The 22725-nt window shown below is 36.4% G+C and overlaps 1 protein-coding gene across 6 annotated transcripts; it reads left to right on the plus strand.

Moving 5' to 3' along the window:
* Positions 1-511: 511 nt before the first annotated feature.
* Positions 512-22069, plus strand: LOC132133209 (GRAM domain-containing protein 4-like). 6 transcript variants are annotated; one of them, XM_059545984.1, is made up of 20 exons: positions 512-670; positions 6251-6458; positions 8777-8900; positions 13611-13731; positions 13854-13912; positions 14968-15103; positions 15816-15841; positions 16031-16122; positions 16398-16489; positions 16768-16816; positions 16907-16978; positions 17086-17129; positions 17558-17667; positions 17771-17925; positions 18503-18520; positions 20169-20319; positions 20409-20502; positions 20728-20818; positions 20905-20973; positions 21608-22069. In XM_059545984.1, the coding sequence occupies exons 2-20, from the start codon at positions 6300-6302 to the stop codon at positions 21722-21724; spliced, it is 1779 nt and encodes a 592-aa protein (XP_059401967.1). In that variant the 5' UTR covers positions 512-670; positions 6251-6299; the 3' UTR covers positions 21725-22069. The 6 variants fall into 6 exon arrangements, with proteins under 6 accessions (XP_059401967.1, XP_059401962.1, XP_059401963.1 ...); XM_059545979.1 differs by having other exon boundaries at positions 668-805; XM_059545980.1 differs by having other exon boundaries at positions 668-805; positions 20172-20319.
* Positions 22070-22725: the final 656 nt, after the last annotated feature.

The raw sequence follows: 22725 nt of genomic DNA on the forward strand, positions 1-22725 counted from the left end.
CTATTCGGTAATGTTTTGCTAGTATTGTGTAATGAAGGCTATCATAAAGTTAAATATAAAATATTTACATTTAACTGGAGTGTAGCTAAAACATAATGTATTTTTTTGTGAAATTTCAGCTGTTTAAAAGTGAACACAATGAGCTGCCAATGCGCGCCACCTAGTGGACACACAATCATCCAGCGATCGAGACTAACTGCTGCAATAGCACTGCAAACACCCCAAAACGAGTCAAACCAGACCTGTCACATAGCCGTCTAGACCATAGGCGTGTGTTCACGTCCAAACAAGTCCACGTCAAAAGAATTACAGACAAAACATACACCCTCGTGTGCGTAAATTTTCAATCTCACTTGTTAAAGACACACCAGTCCCTCTATTATTGCTCCTTTTTTTTTAAAAAGCAATCACTAATTTGAGCACATTTTAGTTTATTCATGAAGATGAATATTTGAGAACGTTTCTGTCTGTTAAGAGACGACTGTCAGTTATCGGCCCCTTTAAGAGCGTCTGTAGCTGTCATTGACGAAATTTCCTGGTGTGAAGTGAGCCTCGCTGGATATCAACAATAGATTGAAACGAACCCCCAAATGATGGTTTGCCGTTTGCGTGAGATTCTAATCCGCAGTAACGCTGGAAATAACATCTGTTAGCTCGGGGAATCGCATTGGTAGGTTAATGTGTCCGATCGGGCATTTTACACTGGGGGTTTCATCGAACTGATAGCAGGTGGCGGCGGAGCGGGGCGAAGCTCGAATATCCATGCCTTGCTGTTAATGAAACTTAATTACGAATTCCGTGCAAGGTGGGTAAGAAACGTTCTTCCCATTTCTGGTTGTTAATCCCACGGCGGGTGTTACAATGTGTCGGGCTGAATAAGCTTTTGTTACATTTATTGTTGTGTTCGAATTCGAATCCTCAAACTCATTTCAGCGCGCGCAACACTCTTGCGAATGTGCCACATTGTTTGTAGTTTTGCACAGCTGCAGCAGGTTTCCTGTACATATGTTTTAATATATATATATATATATATATATAAATAATCGGCTTAATGTGACAACCATCCCTAGCCTCAAGACAAGGTAAGAAAACGATTTTAAATATTTTGCACACGCACGAAAGCCGCCATTCTACACGGCTTCGATCTTGAGACGAAAGACTTTTAGGTCAAGGCATTAATCGGCAATTTATTGATGATTCAATCCTCGATGTTTTATTGATGAGATTCAACTTGAACTGCACGGTGAAGTGATGAGGATGCAAAGCCCTGGAGAAGCGTGGGAATAATGCAAGCTTTTGGGTCTAAAAATAATGTTTGTTGCTATAATTTAACAAGAGACAACACACGTAGAATAATGTGTAAATGCGCAAAACATAGCTGACAGATAATAGGCTGCAGAGGGTATGATAATAGGGTTGATGGTGTTTGGAGAGAGTATGGGGGAATGGAGATAAGACGATGCCGGTGTCAGAGGATGTGGTCGAGCAGCCTGACCGCTGAACTCCTCCTCAGAGCCGGGGAGAGTGAAAGGGGGGTCGCTCGTTGGATTCAGTACTATGATTTAATTGTAATGATTGAGTGTTCATTTATAGAATTGTTATTTACATTATTACAAATATGTTCATTTACATATTTGTTAATTAAACATTCCCTGGAACGTTTTCAGAACTTTGGCTAATGTTTTAGCAAGGTTTTCTCAAAGTTACTAATTCCAATAGCGTTAATCGAACGATGTTTCTAATTGATCTCTTTAATAATGTTCTTAGAACGTTAGCTAAAACATTTTTGTTCGTTTTTAGTTGGACATCTCTCTAAAGCCCCAAAGTATACTTCCTCCTAGCACATGCGTAGGGCTGAATTTATAGCTTTGTTCCAAATTGCACACTTCTAGTGCACTTGTGGATTTAAGGCTGAAGTATACATGGGCCATCTGCCTTCTGCATGACATAATCTTCATAGTCAGGAGGGTCCGTGGACGTCCATGCACACTGTATGCAGACAAATTTTAGTGTTTTTTCACACAAGGTGAATGATGGAAAGAGAGGAGAGGTCACTGGTTGGTACTGTGCATGTTTGTCTGTTAAATCCACAAGACCGTTGGGCATCCCATTCACCATTTAAGCTTTTAGAAGATAGCTTGCTAGTGCCCCCTTTGTGGCTGCTATGCGACCTAGATGTGCACTTCTGCTGAGCCCACGGCCCTGTCTCAAATGCCACCCTGAACCCCCGTGGTCTTTCTCGAGTCCACACTTTCGTGATGTAATGCCGCTTTGACTGTGGGGTAGAAATCTGCTGTGGAGCTCGCCCTTTTAAGACAAGTCTTACAATCTTTGAAATGCCTCTGGGGCATCCAAGTGCAACTCCTTCCTCTTTGAATGGAGAAACATCAAATTCTCCAAAACTGTTTGCGACTACATTTCATATTTGAAATCACCAAAGAAATCTGACAACAACTGTGTCATAAATGTTATTATGACACAGAAAGCAGGGCTTCCTGCGTTTGAGCAGCCATATTCAGCCTTGCATTTTCCCCCATTTAAAACTATACGAGTGACACGTCTTGGGTATTCTCTAGACTTTGGCTCACCTCAGTGCGGGCTCGGCAGAAGCTAAAATGAAGAATGGGACACCCTACGACCCTGTGGACATTGTAAGTCTCCAAGACCACAAGTGCACATGAAGTGTGTGCCATTTGGGACAAGTCATTACTTAGGACACACCTGTATTCCTTGGCTTCTATTTCAAGCTGAGCTGAGACATCGTGATGTTTTTACTGTATTTGTCTTATTTGTGTGTGACTGTTTATTTTTTATTGTCCGGACATTAAGCACTTTGGTCAACCATGGTTGTTTTTAAATGTGCAATATAAATAAATTGAACTGAACTGAACACTGCTGCTCCAAAAAAAAAAAAAAATTATAATAAAATAAATAAATCTGCAAAACAAAAGAAGATATTTAGAAAAAAAATGTTATCAAATAATTTTGGTGGCCTTTGACTTCTATTGCATGAACAAAAAAAGACATTTCTCAAGCTATTCATGTTCCACAGGAGAAAGTCAGGCTGATGTCAGTGTAAATGATGACGGAATGTAAACCTTTTGATGAGCGATCCCTCCAAAGAGATGTTAAGAATTTTACCACACCCCACTTAAACTTTAGATTGTTTGCTGGTAAAGCTGTCTTAGACACTTGTGCTTCCTGTACAGAATGGTGAGTATTTGGAAAGTTAAATCATGCTCCACCATGAACAAATCAAACTTGCTCAACCACTTGTGTGTATTTGTGTGTGTATTTGACCTTTAGAGGGAATCATTTGTTCTGGATCATTTTATTATGCATCTAACTGAGGGGGTAACACATTTAAAGTTACTAAAACTGTATTCAAAATGAAAATGAAAATTGAAATGATAATAAATGCTAAATCATAATATTTATAAATACAGTAATAGTGTCTATATCTAACAGTGTATAAATAATACTGAAATAACACTGCCTCAAATGAAAACCATCACAACCCTGTCATTGTATTCTTCTAAAAAGTGTGCATTCAAACCTGGCTGGTTCCCTTAAGATCGTGTGTCATTTTGGGTGAACTGTTGCTTTGCCAAGTTATTTTTCTACACTATGGAAGATAAGTGTGAAAATGACATTTTTATTTTACTGTAGCCCTGATTTACTGTAATACTTTTTCCCAAGCCAAAGTTTTGTAGCAAGAGGACATATTGATATTTAGAACCCTGCAATAATGTCTCATAAAATGATGCATTCTAATGAGTTAAAACATGGTAAATCTGACAAATCTAGACACGGGTGAAAAATCTCATCTGATCAAGCTATTTCTCTCATCTCTTGTGAGAGCTGCATGAAATGTCTGCTTATTGTTAAAAAAAGTCCCTTTCTGATTCACTGGATGCTGAACTCAGGCTACTAAAGAACAAGACAACTGGCGTTAAACCTCAGTGCTGTCATTATCATGTACAGCATGTTGTCTGAGCTCTGGACGTGAAATTAGAACTGGGCTGGTGGTTTTGAGTGTCTAGGCATGCATTCAGCCGCTTTGTTCCCAGGCCTGCTTTGTTTGCTGCAAGGTCAACTAACTGCAGGGAATGTGGAGTTTGGAACACCAATAGCATTATTCTGTACAACACCATGGGCCTTTGGTTCCTGGAGAGTTTTTTAGGATATTTAATCCAGTCACATGTTGCAAAGCTGTGTGAGTGTTTTAGCCTCAGCATACTCAGGGAATTTTTTTTAGATGTACAAAGACATTCAGACATTGCCTGAGGAAGAGCACGATAGTTCACGACCTGCATCTTTCCAAGAGTTTAACAGCTAAATATGCTGTTTCCATTGGCTAGAAATCAGCACATATTAGAATTAAATGAACAACAAAATGAACATTCTCTCATCATTACTAACTAACTTCACTAACTATATGACCAACTTTCTTTAGAGGAACACACACAAAAAAAAACAGTTTGAAGAATGTACTAGCTTCTTATTTCCAAATAGTTACAATAAGTGATCAAAAAGGATGCAAATGCACCATAAAAGTATTTTAAATGTGGTTTTTAAAACTGGTGCTTTCTTCTAAAGTTAGCTTTAGTTATTGTTAACTGAAACTATTCAAATGTTTGTTATATGATGCATTTTAATTAATTTAAATAAAGCTGAAATAATATAAAATCATTAGATTAAAAACGTTATAAACCTAAAAAAGAGAAATGTTGCCATAGCAATTACATTAAAGTATTGAAATATATTAAAACTGATGTAAAGATAAATATTTACAAACATTACTTATATAAAAAAGAACAGAACCAAATTGTGGATAAATGGTTAATTGTAAAATTTGACAACATTTGTCTTAATAAATGGAAAAATAAAACGCTTCAAATGAAAATTAATCATCACAAATTCTACGAGCGATTTTAAGCATCACAATGTTATAATGTACAGTATGTAAAAGAAATTGGAAGTCATACAAATTTGGATCAACATAGAATTGAGTAACAATGTCATATATACCAGAGAAGATTTGACATAAATGTCTGGTTTTCCTCATGCATCAAACCTTCACGATCATCTGTGTACAGGGTAGAGCTTAGACAAATCAACAAATCAAGCCCGACCCTACCCGAGCCCGAGCACGTTGTGTCCAAGCCCGGCCCGGCCCGGCCCGGCCCGGCCCGACACGTTCACTGTTTTAATATGTTGGGCCGTTATAACCAGGGGCGGCGCCAGATTTGTTTTGTTTTACCGCAGGTCCTGCTGTGCTACAACCCGAATTCCGGAAAAGTTGGGACATTTTTTAAATTTTAATAAAATGAAAACTAAAGGAATTTCAAATCACATGAGCCAATATTTTATTCACAATAGAACATAGATAACGTAGCAAATGTTTAAACTGAGAAATTTTACACTTTTATCCACTTAATTAGCTCATTTAAAATTTAATGCCTGCTACAGGTCTCAAAAAAGTTGGCTCAAAGTTAATTCTCCTGTTTTAATTTTTTTCTTTGCTTCTTCAAGCTCCATGTTGCACTTAAGCTACTGAATAGTACAGCACACACAGCAGATGTGATGCGTCACGCGTGCGAGACTGCGAGTGGACGAGACGCTGCGCATGACATGTGACTGCTTTATAAAGGGCCCGACCCGACCTGGCCCGAGGACGGTGGTGGAGCTCGGGCTCAGGCAGAGAATCTAAGCTCTAGTACAGGGGTCTCGCTATTAGCCGAAATGTCCGTGAGGATCATGGGGCCACTACCTCTGACCCACATACTGTACAGGACAGGGTCCTGTGCCACACTAGTCCGACATCAGCTGATCTCTTTGAGATTGTAGCAATTTTCACAGAAAGTTCAAGCGGCCCATTATTGCCTCTACAGTTCACAGGCCTCAGTACCCGGTGCAGACAGACTATTATTGTGCAAGCAAGAGACTGTCAGTTGCACAATTTTTCTGAGCCGACTTCTTTTGCCAAGAATGACTGGCTTTGTCTTTCTCCACGGCTGGGTTTCACTTGGACAAAAAGATAGCGTACAAAATGAAGTATGTTTTTGCCTTTAAAAAGAGTGTGAATATTCATTTTATGGTACTTTTCTTATTCAACATGTTGAATTAAGAAATGAAAAACCAGATCTTGGTCTAAATGATAATGATATTTATCGAGATGTATTGTGTAATTGTGCAACGTTTCTTCATTGCTGCAGTTTCATGTTTAAATCAGCATTTGTCCTTACAGGGTTGCCACTCGCCATGTTAAGATAAAGACACAGATCTCTGTGTTGAACATGCTAAAGCGATTGGATAAGATCAGGTTCAGAGGATCGAAGCGAGATGAGTTCCTGGACCTTGCCGAGTCCCCCACTGCATCTGACAGCGAGTGTAATGATGACATCCCAGTAAAACACCGGAGCTCCATCAAAGAAACGGAAGAGCAGCGAGACCCTGTAAGTGAAGGTTTTTCCTCTGTGAGAATATCAAGAGAGAATCGGTCCAGATGTGCTGATGGCTGAATGCATTTAGGTTTTTTTAATGTTTTTGTTTGTCTAGGTAGAAAAATGTAGATATGTGATATGATTGATAAAAAATGGTCCTGACCTCTAAAACACTAATAGAAAAACATTCAGAAAGTTCCATTCCTGGTCTTATTTTGAATAATTCATTGGTATATATATTATTTTAAAGCAAAAATGTAGTCTTAATCTTTAATCAGAATATAATAAGTTGCTTGTCCTCTAAAATGACTTTCTTTGCTGCTGATGTCATTTAGGTCATTAATTTTGCTAAAGAGATCCAAGTCAGTTGATCCGATCTTTCCCTTTACTAATTCAGATCTGCTGATTCTGGTATGTTACACCAACTTTTCACCATCCAATCAATCCTGAATTGGTAAAAGTGCCAAAATAAAAGCCTCGCTCTTAATTTTTTCTTCTGAATGTTCTTGTGGAAATGTCATGTTCCAGAAGTTAAATGGGTTGTGAATGAGGTTTCACCTTAACATTTATTTTTTTATTAATTAATTTATTTTTTTGACAGAATTTGCTTACAGTGGAAAAAATTTCTCATGAATTACAGTGGAAATCTGTCGGCTCCCATGCAATAGTTGCTCATAGACTTGGCCGTAGACTGTAAATGCTAGTTTTAATTGAATTAATTAATGTATTTATTTTTACTGGGGTTGTGTAAGTTAAATGTATATAACTAAATATTAATCAAATATTTGTTTTGAGTTTTATGAGCAGATATTGCTTTGGATTATTATAGTAGTAATTAAAAAAAAAAGCATGCATTCCCTTAACTTGAGCTCTTCCTGTTGTTGCAGCTGAGACTGCCCTCCATCCTTCACATCCACAGGCCCTAGTCTTAAAAACAGTCTCTATAAAGCTACAGTATCTTTTCCTGTGGTCATTAGTTTCTGATGCCTCCCTGTGTTTTGCACTGACCTTTAATGCTTTGCATGACATTTTACAAGAAAAGAACTGATTGGAAAACAGTTTCTGACAAAATGATGTCATTAAGGGCTTTTATGTGGGACAGCCTCGTCCAAACACATTTTCAAAGAAATTGCATTTGCTGCATATAATTTGATAATCACAGGAAAGCTCACCTAAGAGATCTGCTGTGTCTCTGTGAGCTCATGAGCTAGGCACCATGGTTACAGCTGACGGCCTGGTGTCCGGTTGGTGACTAAAGCCATGATTAGTCGAATTCTGGTTATGCTGAACTTCTGTGAAGACGATACTGTAATGTCTCTGGCAGGCTGGAGCTACAGGTGCTAATGGATGCCATTTATTAGACTGTAACATGGCCAAATTCTATATTGTTCAGTAAAAGAGAATGTTTATTAGATGATCATTCTGATTTTTAATAGAACCTTAACAGTTATTTAATGTTGTTATTGCTGTCAGGGCCTGAATTTCATTTTGGAAAGTGGTTGTAGGGCGGGATTCCCCCTTTAGGTGGGATTTTTTAAATTTGAGTGGGGAGTTAGGGTATTTTTAAACAACAGTCATCCAACCTAAATGTTTCATCACCCAGTGTATTTGTGTTTTACAATTTATAATGTTGTTGAGTCATATTTATATTGTGAGGAAGATAATTAAAAATAACTTTGATTTCCAACTCTGAATTGAATTTATTTGAACTAAAAAAGACAAGTAAACAGTCATTAATTAAACAAGAATAGATAAATGACAAACATTAGCACAAACAAATACAATAACAAGATACAACTAAAATTATATGTGCTTTAAGTTTTTCAGGTAGGTCTAACAATAATATTTAGGTAATACCACAGAAACTGAATAATCTCTTTAACTTTAAAATATAACTGGTTCATCTTCAATGTATGAATAAACATTAATGACAGACAGCAGCAGGTTTGTTTAGGTTGCTGTCTCTTTAAGACCCCTGGATCCAACTGTTACACGTAACTTGTTTTCTCAACTGTTTACATTCACTTAATAGTCTATATGCTGACAGTGTTTAGTATAAATCGACTGTTTACATGAATGCCTATCAAGACAGGCATTTTGACACACATTTGTATGTATTTGTAAAATTGTAAGACTCAAAAGCATGTGCAGATGATACATTCCGTCATCTGTCCCGAACATCTTTCATGCTGAAATATTTGTGGTAATTTCCCGCCTTACAAGCACGGAAACTGCGGGAATCAGTAGAATTCTGCGCAATCCCATGCCAAAATTCAATCTTTGGCTGTGAACCTAAGTTTCTCATATTTTCTCTTGCTGGTTGTTTCCAGGCAGGTTCAGGGACGCTCACCATGTCTGCTGCTCCCATCCAGGACTACAAGATGAGCGATACCGACCGACTCAATGAGGTTAAAGGTCACCTGGAGGTAGCCTTACTGGAAAAGCACTTTCTTCGTAAGTAACTGCAAAAAAAATTCACAACATCCCTTTTTCACAGGGTTACATCTTTCCAAATTATTATCACAGCTTCTCAGAAATACATCTGGATCTGTTGCTGATTTATTTTTTATTTTTATTTTTTTCTGTCAGATTTTATACCCTATTATGGCACTATTGTCATTTGAGGCATTGTGCTATAAACTCTGAACAGTAATGCTTATAAAGCTTGAGGCTATTTTCAGCAATTCAGTTAGGTCTTCTTGTCAGACTTTACATTACTAACTTATTAATATTCATAATTTCTTTATTATAAATGATTCCCTCAAACATGTCATTTTCTAGATATTCTTTCAGACTAGTGGAAAAAAAATTTTTGTACAGTAATTATACTTTATTGCAATTACAATACATATCTTTAAAGTTTGTTTTCTTTAAATAAGGTTTTTGTTTAAATGGTAAATTTATTTTTGGATTTATAGAGTAATACAATAAATAAAAAAATGAACTCTTTTGTCAACAAAATAAAGCAAGAATTCTGAGCCTGGCTTTATTAAATGTATAGATTTGTATTCTGGAATTATCCATCTATACTTTTTAGTCTTAAATTATTTAATAAAACACAGATCTGTTTAGAGTCAAAATGTCTTAACACAGTTTATAATCTTGGATGTTTTAATTCCCCATTGAATTTTTTGAATTTCATTCTTGGATTGTTTACCTATGACAACACCTGTGATGCCTTGAAATTAGTTAAAAACGGAGTTTTAACTTGCATATCCAGAATTTTTTTAGAATCAGCTCTTCAGAAAAAGTGAATTGTCCTCTCAGGTCTGCAGATCTGTAATATGTCACAAGCTAAATAGGTGATTACTCACTTTGTCTGTGAGGTTATCTCCATGAGCAGTGCAGTGAGATCACTCTCATTAAGACTGCAGCTGTGTGCACCTTACAGCGATAAATCCAGCATGTCTACTGCTGATCCCTCTGACCTGTACCACTTTTCAATTAGTGAGACTCTCAGCAACAGAGATTACCTCTCCACTGGGGTTCACACACACACACACACACACACACACACACACACACACACTCATACAACAGATCAAACATTTCTTTTTCAGTCTTTTGATTTTTTTTTTTTTTTAGAATGCTGATGCATGATACTATCTTATGATAATTCAATTGCCCAAATTGTTATATTGGCTTAAAGGTGCTGTATGCAAGTTTTTGACTCTACTAAAGCATACAAATATCATATATTTGCAGATATTTAAGAAACATGCTAAGTTAACATACTCGTTTATTTGAAAATAAATGCTACAGTTAGAAATTCTACTTTAAAAATTGTGCGTTCCAGGTCTTTGTTTCCGCCCACTTCTGGTTTACCCAATTGTATTTCAGCACCCTCCAGTTGGTTGTCAGTTGGCGGAAAACACAGTGCATTTCATTTCATTCATCGTCATTTACACTTGTTCCTGTTGGTGTCTCAACCTGCATGTGCGTCAAGTCTGAGGAGGAGGGGCAGGGTGAAAAACATAACTCCAAAATATTGAATTTGGACTGTCAATCCTACATATACAGTACCTTTAAACAGAACATTAGTTTTATGTATTAGGAAGTTGGGAGTGTCTGGTTTGTGTGTGTGTGCGTGCGTTTGCTCATTGCCTTCGAGCACTGCAGAACTAGAAAGCATCAAAAGGTCATACTTGGACTGCCAAACTGTTGCTGCCCATAAAAGTAGACTTTGCTTGCTTATTAATAGTTTGTTACACAATGGAAACCTCCCTGTTTAGAAAAAAAAGGCCAAACCTGATAATTCTTTGTCTTTGACTTGGTAAGACAGCATATATGTGATTTAAAGCCATGCATGATGCTGCTTCAGGCTTAAATGAGATGTTGTAAGAGTTTTGTATGCTCTTTTTGTGCTTTTTCCACATCTGGACTGTCCTGTAGATCTGTGGTTTGTGACTCAAAAATAGATCACTGGTCTATGATAGGAAGCCTAGGAAAAAAAGACAATGGTAAATGTAAACAATAAAATGCAAACAGCCATATAATCATGCATCGTTATAGTAGGATTGCAAAATAAATAAGCTTGAGGTGAAATTTGCTACCTTGTTATTACCTAGTGTGTGTAATTAAACAACAGACCAACATAAACTAGTTTGAGATGTTGGTGAATGGCAGTGGCCAGTAACAATAGTTGTAAGGTCATAAGACAGATCTTCATGCTTCTCATCCATCATGTCACTGTTCTTGGATCATATGATGTGATCGCTTTGGAAGCTGCAGCTGTCTCAGTTTTACAATAGAGTTGTGCTGACAGCTATTAATTCCTTCCTCAGTCAGAATATAACACTAATAAACACAACATCAATTCCGAAGGGCATTAATGGCAGTATTTTCAGTTAATCATATGGCTTTATCATGAGCTATCATTGGTCCACGGTTTTGGGTAGCCTCCACGATTGTGTCCATGGTCTTTCTGGCAGAGGCTGATTGTGCAAACGATGCTGTCAGTCAGAAAGGCTTAATTTCTTTGATGTAGATGGGCCATTAGATGCTATCTTTTTTTTTTCCACCAAGCCTTTTCTGCTTTAGCAAGTTAATGTGAACGGAGACCCAAGTTCATATGTGTCGCTCAGAGAGGGCAGCCAGACTGCACACAGCTTCAGTAAAGAAAACTTTTATGGCAGCCTTATGCCCTTATACCCTTATGTTTACAGTCAGTGCTGTTTGAGTCAAGTATCTCGCCTGTACTCTGCAACAAAAATATAACTGTTTGTTATTCTAGCATGGCAAGGATGAATATCTGCTTGCATGATTATTTCTGCCACAGTTCACCAACGAGTGTATAAAGCTCACACATAATTCCCCAAATTATTATTCATGTAAACCTCCTAAACATTTCCCTACACGGCAGGTAAAAGGAGATCAGGAATTCTGTCAATTATTATTATTAAGTGTCAGTTATTTTACATATTATAAAATAAGTATATGCATGTGTGGTTTCTCATAACGGGTTCCTGTGATATTTTATGTCTTGTGCAGTATTAAAAAAATAATATATATAATATAATATATGGGGGGGGGGGGGGGTTATTTTATGTGTGAGTGTGTTAACACAGTTGAATAGGTTTGTTTTTGTATTTTTGTTTTGTTTGGGTTCTTTTTTGTTGGCGTTTTTTTTTGTATGTTTTTTAGAGTGTGTGTGTGTGTGTGTGTGTGTGTGTGTGTGTGTGTGTGTGTGTGCGTGTGTGTGTGTGTGTGTGCGCGTGCGTGCGTGCGTGCGTGCGTGCGTGCGTGCGTGCGTGCGTGTTGTATCACAGTTTACCATGACGTCTATTCTAGTGATTTACCCCCACAATTGGCATGAAAATATAGAAACATTTTTGCTGATTGTGTGTAAGCATGGTGATGAATGTCTTTATTATAACATATAGATAAATCTGAAGTATCCTATTTAAAGTATCTTATTACACAGGTAATCACACAATATATATTAGTGGTTTAAATTACTAAACTATTAAAAATTGTTGCATACGACTGGAAAAAATTACATTTGCATTGTTTCTTGACCCTCTAAACAGACTGTTAAGTAAAGCATCATATGAGATATTAGAGTAGGCTACAAATATTAATTTCAGTCTATTGTTTTAAGGTTGTGAAACAGCTTGTTTCCCGCTAGCTCAGAGTTTAGCTCAGGCCCCTGGGGTCTGCACTGATCGTCTGGATTCAGACATCTCTTTAGCACACCTGCACTTGAGTCAGCAGCAGAGGGTCTTTATCATGACTATAGCACCTCTGCGGGAGACGCAGGAGCTACTGAATTATAGATGATGATGGGCTTGTGTTCCAGGCAGGTATTGTATGCGATCGAGGCCAGGTGGACAAATTACTCGATCAGGACTGTTGTTTATTTTGAGTCAAGTGGGCGAAAGTATTTAAAAATGATTTCAGCAGTTTTAAATAGTTTTTATTTTTATTATTATTATTGTTACTATTATATGTAAAAACAATTTTATGGTTTTTATCTTTTTTTTGTTTGTTTTGTTGTTGTTTGTTCTTTTGTTTTGATTTTGTGGGGTGTTTTTGTTTTGTTGGTTGTTGTTTTGGTTTAATTTTGTTTGCTTTTTTTGTTTTGTTTTTAACACATCTTACCATAATATATATTCCCATGAATTTTCTTCAAAGCTGGCACAGAAAATGTAGAAAAAATGTGCTGATTATACAATATTGTGTCATCATGAATGCCTATTTTATTTTCTACTTGCCTCTAGATGATGCTATGATCATATTTTGTCTTATTACACAGCTCTCTTATTACAGGAATACCTAATTGTGATTGGTCGGTTTTATAATGGTGCTAAACTAGCTGTGCTAGAGCTTAATCTATCGTTATTACTCTGCAGTCTTTTCATAGATATTAAATCAGTATTTCATGTTTGTTTGTTTATATGCAGAGGCATATATTAAGCAGTATAAGTAAGTCATTATTGCAAAATAAGTCTGAACAGGGTGTTACTGATCATGCTGTCAGGGTTTATCTTGCAACAGCGACCAGCTGACTCCTCTTTCTTTTACTTGTGTATTTAATGTCTGCGTCCAGGAAACCTCAAGCATGCTGAATGTTTCCAGTGAAACCACACCTCTGCTGATTTATGTGACTTCAGTCTTTTAATCACGCAGTTGAACAAACTCTTTTTCTTTGTGTATTGCTCACAGAGGAGGAGTTAAAGAAGCTCAGAGAGGAGACAAATGTTGAGAGCCTAAAGCAGGAACTTGAGAAAGAGAAATCCAAAAGAGTCGATCTCGAACAGAAAATGAATGAAATTCTCCGATCCAGGTATGAGAGGTGATGCCCTTCCACAGTATGGAAGTATCACACAACTGCATTTTCGGCATTAACAAACTTATGTTCAGTTTTAGTTAATACTGCAAGTAAAACGATATGTGTGTTTGATCCAGACTAGAAGATTCACCACCTCCACCTCCAAAACCACAAGTCACTTCTGTCAATGGAACAGGTAAATCTCGGTTTATCCTCCCTATAGATCGCTAGTCATGACACCCACTTTTTAAATTTTTATATTTAAATCAATACTTTATCATATTTACTTTTGCCTGTTGTTGTTTTGACCCCTACAGACTTAATCATTATTAATTTTTGTTTTTTCAACACGGACATCCCTTTTATTCTGTAGCAGAGTACTTACTGTATATCTGTAGACTAATTAGCAAATGAAAGATACGTCATAAGGTGAATAGATTTTTATATACACAATATTATTAGAAAATGTATAACTAGGCGATCGTACAATTAGTCTTATTTCTGAGTTACAAAATCATTATTATAATCTGCAAAAGAATGGAGCCTTTTTTCTGAATGCATAATATTGCATAGTGGTCTAAAACATGATCACATGTAGTCTAGACATAAATAAGATGTGTTTTTGTTTCATTCGGCTTCACTCTTGCTGTGTGTGTGTGTGTGTGTGTGTGTGTTCTCACATAGAGATGGTTAGGATGTGTGTTGTGTAATTACTAGCTGTGGACACTAAGTCGTTCATTTAGAATAATCCAGATTCATCGACTTTAGAATGAGAAGAACAAATTTAATTGCAAATGTACCTGTCCTGTCTGTAATGTTGTGGTTAAGAGCACTTTATTAGTGAATGAAAACCAGCGCCCTTATTCTAAAGTTCATCTGAGGAACATTATTATAGTTTATCCATCACTTCATCTGATTGATAGAGGATTTTAGCCTTCGACAATCGCTTTCATTCATGCTTCAGATATTTAGTCAACAGCATTCATATTTAATTTGATTTGTGATTAAACATCCCCGAAAAAGGCCAAACCAGGCTTCCTGTTTTTCTTTTCTTTAAACCTAAATATCTCTCTGCACTAGAAGTGTCAATTTCTGTAAGCTGTTTGTTTCTTTTTAGTGAAATTCCTGCACTGATTTACATTTGTGATAATGTACATTTGATTTTTGACAAGATTACGTCCATTTTATGTAGCAGATGCTTATATTTTGAATCTTTTTCAGTGAAGTGTTGTTTTGTTTGTGAACTGATAGGGGACAAACAAAAGGAGACCTTAAGCTCTCAGCTGTGGAAATGGCTCTATGAGCGCTTTGGTGTTTATATCGAAGATTTCCGCTTTCAGCCCGAGGAGAATACAGTCGAGACTGAGGAACCACTAAGTGCTAAAAGGTGACCAGCCAAAGCAAAGCCTGCTTTGGTTTGTTTAGATTAATAATTGCAGGTTTTGAAGCCATGAATGGGTCATTCCAGTTAGCTAGTGCTTTTGAATTAAGTAATTTATGTTGTTTTTTTAAGGAGGTTTAAAGTCAAACCCTGGACATACCCATACCAAAACCCTTATTAAATTAATTTACACACTATTACATGATTATTTAAATGTATATTTCGGTTTATTTTATTTTACAAAATATTAAAATAAAATATAATTTTTTTATATTCTGCTGTTTTTGCTACAACAAAGTTTTTTTTTTTTGTTTTTTTTTACATATTTCTAAGAAAGCATGATTAGTTTAAAACATTATTAAAAACGAACAAAAAACATCTGAAATACAAAATTTGAGAATTTTGTAGTTTTTATTCAGTTACGTAATTGTGATTTTATGAAAACTAACATGACATTCATATTTTTGTAAATATACAAATTTATATAATTGAACCGTGAAAATGTACTCCATCGTAGAAATTACCCAGATGCATTTTTTTTGCTTTTATGCTTTATACTTTTATATTACATATTTGAGCAAGTGTTGATTTGTTGAGACACAAGTCTTTACTGTAGTCAGCTTAGCACAGCGTCTCAATTTTCATGCTATTTCTGGCTTTATAATTTCACCCTCCCTACGGATCTCATTAAATAATACATTTTCTTTGCTCTTTGCAGATTAACTGAAAATATGAGACGACTCAGTGAGTTTTTTCATACAGCATCCCAGAAAAACCCTTCTAAGTCATAAGACTAGATATTTTAACTGATTACAGTCCCATTTTAATACCCAATTAGCCTGTGTTTTTTAATTCCCATCACCTCTGCTGTGTCATGGGCATGAAACTGATTGTGCTCTGGTCTTTGGGTTGCGTGTATGTGTGTGTTTTCAGAACGGGGTGCTAAGCCTGTTACTAACTTCATGAGGAACCTTTCTGCCTTATCTAGCTGGCACTCTGTCTACACGTCAGCCATCGCCTTTATTGTGAGCACGACCCACACAAACCCCTCAAACACTATTCATCACTGTTTATCATGTAGCCTCCCGGTCCTAAGTGTCTGTTTAACTACCATAATTAAAACAAATAAAACGTGTTGCCAAGCTCATTGAAATCTGTACATCACCAGACAGGGAAAAAGCCCTGCCTCAGGTTAAACTAATACGTTAATGTGACTAGTGCTGCCATTTGTTTCTGTATGGTGACTGACATGGCTTTGCCGTCTTTCATTTTAATGTCTTATTTCTCATCTTTTCCACAGATCTATATGAATGCTGCCTGGCATGGCTGGGTTATCCCCATGTTTCTATTTTTAGCCATTCTACGGTTGTCCTTGAATTACTTCATAGCAAAGTACGTCCGAAATAATCTATCACTGGTTCAATTCACAACTAGTTCACAAATCCATGTGCTGGTTGAATGACATGGGATCTGAACCAGAAATTACATCCCTTTAATTATCATTTAGCATAAAAGGATTTATTAAATGCAGATGTTTACTTTTTTTTAATTTTTTTTTTTTACTTTTTTAGAAAAAAATCCTGTCATTTAAATGTGGGCTTCATACTTTTTTTAATTTTTTTTTTTTTGGCTTTAATTGTTGTGAAAACTGTTCTGGTCTGTATTTTCAGAGGTTGGAGGATACAGTGGAGCATTGTGCCTGAAGTCTCCGAACCAGTGGTAAATATAAGCCTCATTTTGAATGATTAACATTAGTAAGTTGTTAAAATTAGCTCGATTAAAGCCTTGATGCTTTGTTGTTTTTATTAGGAACCTCCAAAGGAAGATCTCACGGTTTCAGAGAAGTTTCAGTTAGTGTTGGATGTTGCACAGAAAGCTCAGGTAAGGGATTTGTAGCCTTGATCTAGCTGTGATAAGAGTATAATACAGACACCTTTTGCTTCGCTTCACACATAAAGCTGTTTGACGCACGAGTGATGTTTTCACAGAATCTATTTGGAAAGATGGCAGACGTATTGGAAAAGATTAAAAAGTGAGTATGTTAGATATTTTATTAAAATGACATGGTTGAGATGTCGTTCAGTTCTGCTTGTAATATTTTTTAATTGAATACAAAGAATAATCTCTTTTTTAACTTGGGTATGAACACCTATTTGTTTAATGTATTTTTACATTATTTACAGTATTAACATTTCCTAATTAAATTTTTTTTCATTAAATGAGAGCAAGTTTAATTAACTATTTTATAAATTATGCATAATTTAAAAATAAATATATAAGATTTTTTTTCACTTGTGAAAATAAGTACTATTATGAAATATATTGTGATGTTTATGTATATGTAATCAAAAAGTATTAATATTAAATTACTCATACCATGATATTGATAAGATTTTGGTAGTACTGATTTTTAATTACAAATATGTTCACATGCATATAAGTAGTGTGTTTTGATTGCAGCCTGTTCATGTGGGTGCAGCCTGAAATCACACACAAGCTGTACCTTGGTTTGTGGATGGCCTTCATCACCTCTTGTTTGCTGCCATATAAACTCTTGGGCTTCATGATTGGTAAGAAATTCAGTTTGACACATGATGACAGTTGGGGGGGGGGGGGGGTTGTCTCTAATTCAAGTCTCTAATTTGTATCTGTTGTCAATTACTAAATTTAAAGGTATCTATGCTGGCATCAAATTTTTCATCATTGACTTCATCTTCAAAAGCTGCTCTAAACTGAGGGAAAAATACGACACACCCTACATTGTGTGGACCAATTTACCCACAGACCCACAACTCAAAGAGCGTAACAATGCCACTTTGAACAGACGGGTGAGTGAAACCGTGCACGTCTGCAGCCTCATTGTTCCCATTAGAAAAGCTTGAAAAATATTCATCCTGATTCCTCTTTTTGTGTGTTTGTGAGGAGCTCATCAGTTATGACTGAAAATGAGCAGTGGCTTCCTCTTGTAATCTGTAGCCTTCATTTAACCAAGATACAACCCTGGTTCAAGAGTGGCCGAGATGCCATTAAGAATATATAGTAATATAATACATATGTTGCTATATATATATATATATATATATATATATATATATATATATATATATATATATATATATATATATATATATATATATATATATATATAGCATAAGAGTTTTATCTTGGTACTAGTAACACATCTCAGATTATGTAAACATAATGCTAAATGAAATTTAAAAATAAATAAATAAATAAATATTATTGAAATGGAAGACAGGGCGAGGCATAAAGGTGTCTGCATGATTATTAAACAAATTCAGGCAACCGAGGAAACGTAAATTCTTTTTTTGGTTAATAATTGGTAGTATTTTGGTTTGTGTGATGGTCTGTCACATGCTTATTCTGTTATTTTTCCTCTCTCAGCTGTCTGGGTTTGAAAAGGTAGGGATCTAGTGTGGCCTTTGGTTTGACAACAGTGCCTGTGTTTGCCACCAATGGCTGGTCCTGCGTATGTGTGTTTATATATATATGTGTGTGTGTGTGTGTGTGTGTGTGTGTGTGTTGTCAGGAATATGCAGTATGACAATGAAAATGCCTGTTGACGATTGGATCAAAAACTGTTAATTTCAAAATGCATATTCTCACTAAATTTGCACGAAAAGTAAAAAAGAATGTAAAGAAATTTTTTTTTCCCCGCATTATTATTTAAATGTCTTGAGTAAGTGACTAGAAACTCTGAAAAGCTTGGCTCTTCTGGTGTTGCCACATTGACGTTTTTAATTAAGCTAGTTTACAGTTGCCCAAGTTGGGATCAGATGAATTAGATTATAAATTCAATGATTTATGCATACATTTACTTTCAGTTTGGTTGTTTGAGTAATGTTGGATCCAGGTTTTTGTCATGTTTGAGCACTGGCCTTGAATAGGCTACATTTAATCAAGTTTTATTAGGAAGTCAGCATTTAATTTTTATATTTTTATTTTTTTTTGCAGATGTTGTATTTGCAGACATACTCTCTATGCACAACGAAGACTTGTTTTCTGCAAATATAAGGATGTTTCTTCAACTGTGTTCACCTGTCTTGTGGGCATTTAGAAAATAGTATTTTTTTCTACTAACAATGTAGACATGATTAAAAGTATTTTTTTTTTTATTGGTTTAAAGTTTTCACACAATTGATTTAAAAAAATAGCTTTATTTCACTCTTTATTATTAGTAGTAGTAGTAGTAGTAGTATTGTTAGTAAGACAATTAGATATTAAAATGGTTTATTTCAGTCTTTGTATATTTTTATCAATAATATTAATAATGTTTTAAGGATTTCATTTTAAATGATAAAAATGCATTTCAACTACAACAGTAGATATGAATCTTTTATTGTTTGTTATCGGTTTGAATATAATAATAATAATAATTGTTGTTAGTAGTAGTAGTATTAGTATTATTTTTAATCTATTCATGAGCAAATAAGAATAGAAAAAATAAATCATGATGACATTGCAAAGTTTCTAGATTGCTTTATTTGTTTTAATTTTAAATACTTCTATAGTGTATAACAAAAAGTTATTCCATTCATTTTGAGGTAAATCAACTCCTTAACTTACAAGTGCCCATAGTTGAAGAAATTCCCATAAATCTTTCTCAAATGACATCTGTCTTCTAACACATAAATAAACTAATGTGTTGGTGAGTGGTAATACCTATGATAAGTGGCTGTTTAACACCGGCTTTGAGCTTAGCACTGGTCCTCAGCACCCTCCAGGCATCCCTTGCTATTGTTTGGCATCCAACCCAGAGAACTGAATCTAGCAGCAGCTGATCTCAGGCTGAGCCACTGACCATCATTCACACTGCTGCTTGGCTCAATAACATACAGTGGTTTAATAATGATTGACAAGCTTCCCCTACATGTGTGCTGCTGTTTGGGCCCTCAAGTGCTGATTAGATCTAGGATCAATTCTGTTCTTTATCTGGTTGAGCGTTAAAGGGATAGCCTTGATCCTTCACCAGCACACAGGAACCCTGCAGTTCTGGGGCTTTACTTGCACATCCTGCTCCTAAATCAATCGTTTTGCGTGTTTCTCAAAGCAGATCCAGCCGGTGGTGGCGCGGGGTAATCAGTCGGCAGGGATGTCGTGTGGGATTGGCCGTGAGGAGGAAAGCAGTCGGGCCTACAATACCAAAAGAGGTCCTTTTCATGAAGTCTTCAACTTGTCAGAGAATGAGCGCCCCCTGCCAGGTGGGAAGAGAAACTACGCTAGCCTTTGAACATTTTCATATGTATTTGCTGCTGTTAAACTGTAAAAGTATCTGTGATTTGATTCACAGTGTGTGAGAATGGATGGCGATGTTGCTTGATCAACAGGGATAGAAAAATGCCCACCGACTACATCCGCAATGGTGTCCTCTACGTCACAGAAAAGTAGGCACCTTCGCTGCAGAATAGCAGTATTTTTTCTTTGTTTTGCAAATTTTTATTTTTTAGGCCTTTTTCAGAATCAGCAACATTGCATTTACTGGCAATATTTACGAATAGCATTTTCTTCAATCAAAGGTGTAAATATTTTGTCGTACTTAATAAGGCAAGAGAGCTATTAGCATTGTGAGGCACAATGCATTCCCTCATGATAAGAGTATGTGTTTTCAGTTACCTGTGTTTCGAGAGCTCCAGCTCCCGGGCGACATCCTCAAAGAAAAATAAAGTCATCAAGCTCCAAAACATCATTGATATTCAGAAGGTCTTTATTACAGTTATATTAATGTTGGTTGGCTTGTTTTTATTGAATGCTTAGTATCTTACTGGATTTTCCACTCTTGTTAACAGTATAAAGTGTTGTCAGTATTGCCTGGTTCTGGCATGGGGATCTCAATTACAACACCATCCACTTTAAAGGTAAGTCACAGCATATCTGTGTGTGTGTGTGTGTGTGTGTATTAGGGTTGGGCAAGTTAACACATTAACTGATTAACGCTGACAATTATTTTATCGCACATTAACACGGTTTTTATTGTTATGAAAGTCATTTGCTCACTGGATCTGAATACACATTCAGACAAATCATGGATCACAGGAGGGGTGGGATGTTGATCAGTACTGGCTTGGGATGGGCGTCATGATGCATCTGAACCAATGAGAGCAATTGAGGTGGGCTTTGACTGCAGGAGCACTCCCAATAAAATTATGTAGGCTAAGCATAAACATTCACAAACCACCGTTCACTGTCATTTTTAACAAAAAAGAATGCAACATGCTCATAATCACGACTTCATACATGGGAAATAGGAAGTTTCCAATAGCAGGTGAAGACAGTTAATTAGGCACCAAACTGAGTATCCATCACGTGTTCATTCAGCCAATAGAATCCTTACTGAACCGGAATATATCCATGCTAACTGTGACTCAAACTGAACTGATTGAGTTTTTATGGTAACCTGGTGAACCCAATTCTGATTTCAGACAGACACCATCCAGTGCAAAAATCTGTGTGAATGCACACTAACAATATCTTCACTTGTCTCTTCCACAGCCTCTAGTGTTTGGTGCCATGATTCATCGGGACGAGGCCTTTGATGCCATTCACACTCAGTACATGAAGACCATGAATTCCACAGCAGCTACGACAGTCACAAACCCAGAGACATAGTCTCATCCGGATCAACATATAACATAAGGTAGTCCATAAGGCAGCCCTAACCTTAATGTACCACTCTCCTATACCCCTATATGGAGACGATGGCTTCCAGAAGTTTCTCCAACCCAAAACGATGGAGAAACTGCAAAGAAACTGTTTTTCATATTCTCTTTTAGATTCTACGTGAGTTATTAGGAGGAGTATTTTATATAATGTTCTCACAAACAGCATACCATAATCTTACACAAGTGCTTGTCTGGATAGGTCTTGTTTTATAAGGTTATGGGTTTGTTGTGCTTCTTACTTGTGTCAGAACAGGAGCTGGTACTCCTTTGTGTGATCCGTGTGTAGTCAGACCATATAACCATCTCTGAACTTACCACCATTTTCACTTAATTGCATCACCGCTGGCCTTGCACAAAGAAACACTGCACTTAGTGTTGCTGAGAGCTTTTAGATGTGATTTAAGAGGGAAAGAAAACAGAAATCCATATGCGCAAAGCAGCTCGTAACTGCCGGCCACATTGTTCCATTGGGGCGCGCCAACTTTCTCTTCAGTATTTGTGATACTTATGTTAACTTATCACAAAGGTACAACCTCATATTTTAAAGGTGCACATAAAAACTTAACATTTTGCGGTTTATTTTCCCTTATGTTGTTTTAAACTTGTAAAACACAAAAGGAGATATTAAGGCAGAATGTCCAAGCTGCTCTTTTCCTTAAAATGAAAGTCAGTTGTTTTACATTGAAGAATTGTCATTTAATAATAAAAGCACAAAAGATCACCAGTCTTGCCCATAAAACGAATGTGCACAAATAAAGGCCTGTTCAAATTAAGCAGGAATAAGCTGGTTTTGATAATATATTCTCACTCCTTGTCACTGAGCCCTGAGGTTATTGAAGTATTTAATGTCTTTTTGAATGTTGGCACTGGTTAGATAAATGTGCGGTACAGTACGCTCACACTAGTCAACAAACAAACCGGTCTTTGGGGGTCAAACGTGCTCAGGCA

The sequence above is a fragment of the Carassius carassius genome, chromosome 50, assembly GCF_963082965.1.
Source record: "Carassius carassius chromosome 50, fCarCar2.1, whole genome shotgun sequence".
Taxonomy (NCBI): Eukaryota; Metazoa; Chordata; class Actinopteri; order Cypriniformes; family Cyprinidae; genus Carassius; species Carassius carassius.